Here is a 7,984-nt window from a genome sequence, read left to right on the forward strand (position 1 = left end):
AAATTGCTTCTTGTTTCTTGTAGTTTGCCCTCTGTTTGGAGCTTATCTAATTATCTTTGAGGTTTTATTTTACTAATTAAATTTTATAATTTTAAACGTTTAGTAATGTAAATCATCTGTTTAGTTTTCCATCATCAAATTTTTTTTTTAGTAGATGATATGGTCATTCGTGTGGATCTAATTTGAAAGAATTATATGGATCTAATAGGAGAATTTTTCTTTTTTTAAATATAGAGAAGTCATATATTAAAAACGCTTATAAACATGAAGTTAAAGGCCTTTACCATGTTTAAGATGTGGATTGTAAATAAAAATGATTTTTATTTTTACCACGTTTAAACCGAGGATTATCAACAAAATGATATTATTTAATAAAAATTTCAAAAACAATTTTTTTAATAGAATTCAACAAAATAGATTGTTATATGAAAGTTCTTGTTCTATAGTGGTTGTTTAATTAATTAAAAAATAAATAAATATTTAAATTATAATAAATATTAACCATGTAACTTCTTGTTCAATTCATATTAAATCTCTTCTGTGAGTGTTCATATGTATTGATTTTTTTTTCAATATATATCTAATTTATGTTCAAATTTATGTATATTATTGAATCATATATTTAAATTTTTTTCCTTTCTCTTAAAACCTCAGCCACAAGGCCTTCAGATATTTGCTTTTTACTTAAAAATCTCAGCTTTCAAGTAAGATATTGCATTAATGAAGGAAGACAAGTCTGACTATGATAAGTTAGACTTTGAATCTAATTAGATGATAACGTTGTGGATTTTTTTTTTATATATATTTAATTTTTTTTTATTAAAAAAGTTTATCATGATTCATTTATTACTAAGTTCCTTGCTGTGAAGTTTGGTGGCCTACACCCAAAAGTTAGACATTTTAGGCTTTCCAAACACCGACCTAGATATTACTAGGCCGGCAACCATCAACCTTTTATTATCCATTCCAAGTGTGATCCCTCTCTCTCCCTCTTCCCCTAGTGACAAATGAGAAACGACAAACATTTTTCATTTAAAAAAAAATTTTCAAACAAATTCTAAAAATCAATTTTTTTAAATAAAAAATTATTATTCAACTCATGTGTTAGTACCGCTGAGTAATATGCCAATTTTTTTTAAAAATTAAAATTATATAAAAACACGAAAGTACAATATTCTAATATGTACTTATTTTCATTTAATCATATACTATATGATACATATTTTCTATTGAAATAAATGAGGTGTATGAAAAAAAAAAAAATCTATTGAAGAAAGAGACTTTAGAGAAATTTATGATTTTGAATGGATTTAACCAGATTTTTTTTTATCTAACTTGACAGCTTTGGTGGAGAGTGTATCATTCATATTTCACATGATTATATACATACGTAAATATCCATACAATTAAATTCTATATACATTCAATTAACACATGAAATATTTTTAGAATTTAATTTCACAGAGATCTAGTTTTCAACTGTTAAATTTAAATCTAATAATTATAATAATACAGTGTTATTGTATTTTAAAAAAATAAATCACAAATGTATTTTTTTAATAATTATTATAATAATACAGTGTTATTGTATTTTTTAAAAAAATATAAATAAATCACAAATAAATTGTAAAAAACAAGAAATAGATAAACAAGAGATAGATAACAAAAAAGACAAAAATTATGTAATAATAATTAAAAATAAAAAAATTTCGGATCATTGGAAATAAAACACAGAAAGTAAAAACATAAAATAAAATAACAAAGAAAGAAAAGAAAAAACAGGAGATCATCGTAGAGATGAATACTACGGAGTAGCAAGGAGATAACAGTAATAAACATAATAATATAAAATAATGACAAATGAGATCTCCCCCTATTCTCCCCCCATTTTTGGGTGGAATAGGATACCTCTCCTAGGAGTAATCCTTTTCCCATGCATGGAAACAATTCATGTCTTTCCTGATTATCAAACAAAAGCTTGAAAATGAGATTCCATTCCCAAGCCCTCAATCCGTGATCCAATTGCCCCTAACAGTATTATAAAACAGTTGTAAAGTAAATTGGCGCCACTCATTGGAAGGCAAGTCTTGTTCGCTTTGGGTAGGCGATGGAAATGGGGTTTGGGGAGGGTTAGGTTTTTGGATAATTGGGGCGGATTCCAAGCTCCGTGGAGATCTCTTTGGAGGAGGGTTTTATTTCCAGCTCCCAATTTTCGGATCGTGGTGAAAAGATCGTACCTTGTGGTCTTCTTCTTCTTCTAGGGTTTTCTGATGGGGATTTGGTGATCTGAGAGTGAATTGATGGTGGGATGAATGATTGGTAATAGCGCAGCTGTGGAGGTCGCTGGAGGAGGAGGAGGAGACTGGAATCTGGAGTTGTGAGTGTTGGATTTAGTTCAATCGTTTGGGAGCGTCGTGATCTTGAGTTTTGGTATGTTTGGTGTTTCTCTTTTTCTTTTTTTCTGTGAAGTTGATCTTCTTGATTTGTGTTATTCCTCATTGTCTCAAAATTTGGTTGTATTTGATACAAGATTCTAGTTTTTTAGAAAGAAAATAATAACTGAGGGTTTTGAACCAAAAAACTAAGTTTTTTAAAAAAATCTTTTTCTGTTATCTTTCATGCTTATTTTGTTAAGAAACTCTTACGTTTTTTTTTTTTTAATATTTTGAATGTTATCTTAAATAATCAGAGAATTGCAGTTCCCCCAAGTAAAAAAAAAGTAACCTTTAGCGTTTCTGTTGCTGCAGAATTAACTCCGCATTTACTTGTTTATCTGTTTTTCAGTGGTGATTTGAGGAAAATGGCTATGATGGTAGACCCCCCTAATGGAATTGGAAACAGAGGAAAGCATTACTACTCAATGTGGCAAACCTTATTTGAGATTGATACCAAGTATGTTCCTATTAAACCCATTGGCAGGGGAGCTTATGGAGTAGTTTGCTCTTCTGTAAACAGAGAAACAAGCGAGAAAGTTGCAATTAAGAAAATAAATAATGCCTTTGATAATCGTGTTGATGCACTTAGAACTTTGAGGGAATTGAAGCTCCTTAGACATCTGCACCATGATAATGTTATTGCTCTGAAAGACATCATGATGCCAGTCCATAGGAGAAGTTTCAGGGATGTCTATCTGGTCTATGAACTCATGGATACTGATTTACATCAAATTATCAAATCCTCTCAAGCACTTTCAAATGATCATTGTCAATATTTTCTCTTCCAGGTATGATATGCTGGATCTAGTTAGATAAACATTTTACTTGGTTATGGTAAAGTTATTCCTTGCTTTACCCTTGTGCTCAATGATGCTCTTATGCAACTTTATTTTCAATTTATTTGATAATATTGCTAGGTCAAGTTTGGGTGTCTGAATGTGTAGTTTTCTTGGATTTAGGGCTGTAGAAAGGGAAAAGGCTACTAAAGATTCACTCATCTCTGAGTGCACCTTCTTTTTTACTTTGTCTTTTCTAGACCTGCTATTAAAGGGTTCTTGGGCCCCAATGTTTGAATTTCTATGTTCCATCTGTTTTCATGCTTTTTAAGTTGACATATATATATATATATATATTTTGTTCTTGATTGTACCATTTCATTTGTTTCTTTCATACGATACTATTTACTGATAGTTCTCTGCCATGGATGGACAAATGGATGGCACTTGGGTGTCCATGTTCATGGCATATTAAAACCAAGCTATATCCTTGACTTGGTGGTGTTGTTCACATGTCTTCGATTTTATATTTTGTGGTAGTTGTCAATTAGGTAATTGCTCAGTCTTTCTTTTCCTTGTAAGTGACAGTGTCTCTGACATGCCCTTTTTTCCACTGAGTTTATTGTATGGGGTGCTTCCTACCAATTTATCAGGAGGAAACAAGAATACATTTTGTTTTTGGTTGGCTCTTCTGCTTACCTACCTACATATCATTGATCTAATTCCTTACATATTTATGACCACTTTCACAGTTTCTCCAATAATAATCCCAAAATCATTTGTTCACATCTAACAGGAGAATTGTGACACAATTTTTTTCTATTTTCTCTTTTCTTGTTTTATTTATTTATATATTTTTATTTGTTGTGATTATATTCCTGTACATACCATCATTCCTAAATTCTCTTAGATTAGAGTTCTTGAATTGCTGGAGAGGTTTAAGAGTAAACATACATATTTTATAGACAGCTCGTTTTTCTACTTTTTGCATAGTGATTCAACCAAGAGTGGGGCTGAGGTTCTAGATGCTGTCTATTTTACTTTTTATAGATTACATTCCATCCTCCTTTGTTCAAGTTTACTTCGTGTGAGAAGTTTAATTCCCACCCTCCTGATTCTTACTTCTGTCTTGCTTGGATGTTTGCATTGTATTTGTTCGACTACATAAAACTCTCTGCTAAGCTTATGCCATGAACTAGTTTTGTGGTAATAAAGGATACCACTTCATTGATATTTTGTTCAAGGCTTTTCTTCTTGTTTGTGTGACTATGTCTAGTCTTTATCATACTTTTTTCTTGTGTGCAATGCATTTATCGGATGTAGCAAGTGATGTGGTCTATACCGGTAGGATCAAGTTGATTTTATGCATTTGTGGATTTGTTTTGCCAATGTTTTGACTTTGCAGTGCCATATGCTGTACCTACACTGATCGGATGTTGTGAAATGATGTGGTCAACCCGTAGCATTTAATGCTTCTGACAATAAGCTAAGCTGCCACATTACCATTATGTTATTGAAACAAGTTTTGCTTTCTACTGCAATTTATTCATGTTTCTGACAGTAAGCTAAGCGGCCACATTACCATCATGTTATTGAAACAAGTTTTGCTTTCAACTGCAATTTATTCATGTTTACAGCAATAGAATTGATGTAGTTAACCCAATTCATTATGTGCTGGTTGGAAATTAACCCAGGATAAATTCTCTTATCCTGGCTCTCCCCTAGGCAAATATGTGTCCAGAACTTGTTTCTCTTTCTTTGGTAGGTGTCAGTATTTTTTAACTAAAAATAAAGACATTGCTAATATTGTCTCATTATTTTAGTTGCTTCGAGGACTGAAGTATCTCCACTCAGCAAACATACTCCATAGGGACTTGAAACCAGGGAACCTCCTCGTCAATGCAAACTGCGACCTCAAGATATGCGACTTTGGTCTGGCTCGTACCAACAGTACAAAAGGCCAGTTCATGACTGAGTATGTTGTTACCCGCTGGTATCGTGCGCCGGAACTGCTCCTTTGCTGTGAGAACTATGACACCTCCATTGATGTGTGGTCTGTGGGCTGCATTTTTGCTGAACTTCTAGGCCGGAAGCCTATCTTCCCTGGCACAGAATGCCTCAACCAGCTCAAACTCATCATCAACGTGCTTGGAACCCGTACTGATGCTGATCTTGGCTTCATTGATAATCCAAAGGCCCGGAAGTATATAAAGTCCTTACCATACACACCTGGCACTCCTTTTAGCACTCTATATCCCCGTGCAAATCCGCTTGCTATTGATCTGCTGCAGAAAATGCTTGTTTTCGACCCATCTAAGAGAATTAGTGTTACTGAGGCTCTGGAACATCCTTACATGTCTCCCCTTTATGATCCAAACTCCAACCCCCCAGCTCAGGTCCCGATTGATCTTGACATTGATGAAGATCTCGGGGAAGATGTGATCCGGGAGATGATGTGGCAGGAGATGTTGCACTACCATCCAGAGTCTGCGGCTGCCACTGCTGATGTGAACTAGTATGATCTGCTCATCATCTCAAGCTGTGTCTAATTAGAAGCTCACTTGTGAACCAAGAGAGCATGCCGCCAAAGTTTCAGTTATTCCTGTAGGATTATGCTTGCTGCCAGACTTTCATAGTTGTAAATATGTTCAAGTTTCATGAGACCGACGTGTTTGGTACCTACCCTTGTATAATTTTTGGTGGTTGATGACGGATTGTAAGATGCTGTGATTTACCAGCTCTATTATTCTGGTGATATCACAACAATGTCTTACAGGTGAGTTATGGACATTTGAGTGTAGTTTTTCGCCTATGGTTTTTTAGTACTCTATGACTCATTAATCTCTAGTAGTAGTTTTAAATAGCTCATTTGCTATTTTCCTTTGAGTTTGTGAGCCAATTCAGTTTGGTTGTGTAGCTTCTGCTTTTGTTTTCAATCTGTTGTGCTCTATGTAGAGATTTAAATTTATCTACCGCTGCAAGATAACATTGTATTTCATGTGGTTTTTTATTTATTTATTTTTATTTTTATTACCAAGATGAGCCATAAGGCTACTAAGAAAAAAGAGGATCATGCATAAATTTATAAATCTTTGACAAAACAAGTAGGGGTTGAGACCTGCACACACATGGACACTGAGATAATCCGCACATAATCATTACTCGTATTCCAAAAAAGTGCACTCTTATTCATGATTTAAACTCACTACTACTTGTAAAAAGTTTTTTTTTATTTTTTTTTTATTTTTAAAAAAATGAGCTACTTTAGTAGTTGAGTTTATTGAACTAAAAGCAATCAAACAAAGATACAAAGGCAAGGAAAAGTGCCTAAACAGACAAAAGTAGAAGAACCAAAAAGAACAAACAAAACTAAACTAGCAATACAGCCAATACTAGGATTAAACAAAATAAAAACCACTATGCTTAACAACTTCCATTAGCCAAATTGGGAAGGTCTCGACCCCGTTGAAAAAGTGAGATGTCATGGCAAGATTGGCCACGAGCAACCAGTTTATCACCAACAAGATTCCACTCTCTACGAATAAGCTCAATAGCAATTCACATGCAAATTAAAAGGATCTCTCATATTTCCATCCTCATGATGATTTCTTCAAGCCGATTCATAATCGGAATAGTTCTTCATCTAAATGATTCTAGGGCAATCCGTGAACAACATGGCAATATTGAAGTGTAATTCAGCAGCAATCTTGAGAGCCATTTTAGATGCAACCAACTCAGCAACCACAGAATTATCAACAGTAATTCTAAAGCATCCTGTGATCTCAATACTTTTATGAAAGTTAACAATAATTAATCCACCACCTCCTATTTGACAATCAGGCAACCAAGAAGCATCAGAGAATACACAATAATGAGTTGGAAAACTAATCAAAATGTTGAAGAAGAACATATCTCTTTGAAAATTAGCATTAAGGATGAGACCTTTCACTTGAGAAATTGAAGAAGAGGCAATCCACAGAGGATCCCAGTTAAGACCTTCAAAAATAAGATTACGTCTGGCTTTCCGGACATTCCAAATTGTAGTCACAATTAAGGAAGCCTGATGTTTTGTTCTAAGGGTGTTTATATTGTCAAGTCAACAATAAAGAATCTGATTGTTACTGGAAATAATCTTCATGCCTGTCAAATTTTCAATTTTACTCCATATTGGCAAGACTTGGGAGCAAGAGTTAAAAAAGTGGTAGATTGTCTCCCTACACATACCACAAATAGCACAACAAGTACTATGAACTAAATTGATGGAATTAAGAAAAACCTTAGTCTTGATTCTACCCTGAAGGAACAACCAGGCGAAGAACTTAGCTCTCGGGGAAGCATTCAAAGACCAGAGGTTCTTCCAACCTTTCCAGGGAGATTCATAACCGGGATAGTTGAAATGATGGTAAACCTCATAAACAATATGTTTACTGATGCTCCTGGAACTCCAAACCCAGGAGTTATGGCAAGAAAGATCAATCCTTTTGGACACCAAAATATATGGAGAAAAACAAACGCCCAAAAGCTATTGAAGATTCGGCAAACTCTAATTACCCTCACAAAGGAAATCATTAATTTGCATATTCTTCTCAAAAAGGCTCATGTTTACAAAAGTTGCCTTGAGGCAGATAGGTGTTTCAAAGAGCCAAGGGTCCCTAAGCACTGAAGTAGAATTTGGGTTAATATCAATCATATTCAAATTAGATTTAATAGTGCCCAAATTCTTACATAAGGATTGAAAAAACCAAGAGCACTTAGGGGGAATTTTTAACTGAC

At 33.9% G+C, this 7,984-nt stretch overlaps 1 protein-coding gene across 1 annotated transcript; it reads left to right on the forward strand.

Annotated features, from left to right (window-relative positions):
- The first annotated feature begins 2,069 nt into the window (after positions 1 to 2,069).
- Positions 2,070 to 6,097, forward strand: LOC120258489 (mitogen-activated protein kinase 4). Its single transcript, XM_039265913.1, has 3 exons — positions 2,070 to 2,430; positions 2,785 to 3,223; positions 5,035 to 6,097. Exons 2-3 carry the CDS (start codon positions 2,801 to 2,803, stop codon positions 5,725 to 5,727), a joined length of 1,116 nt encoding a protein of 371 aa, XP_039121847.1. The 5' UTR covers positions 2,070 to 2,430; positions 2,785 to 2,800; the 3' UTR covers positions 5,728 to 6,097.
- Positions 6,098 to 7,984: the final 1,887 nt, after the last annotated feature.

The sequence above is a fragment of the Dioscorea cayenensis genome, chromosome 4 (assembly GCF_009730915.1).
Source record: "Dioscorea cayenensis subsp. rotundata cultivar TDr96_F1 chromosome 4, TDr96_F1_v2_PseudoChromosome.rev07_lg8_w22 25.fasta, whole genome shotgun sequence".
Lineage (NCBI taxonomy): Eukaryota > Viridiplantae > Streptophyta > Magnoliopsida > Dioscoreales > Dioscoreaceae > Dioscorea > Dioscorea cayenensis.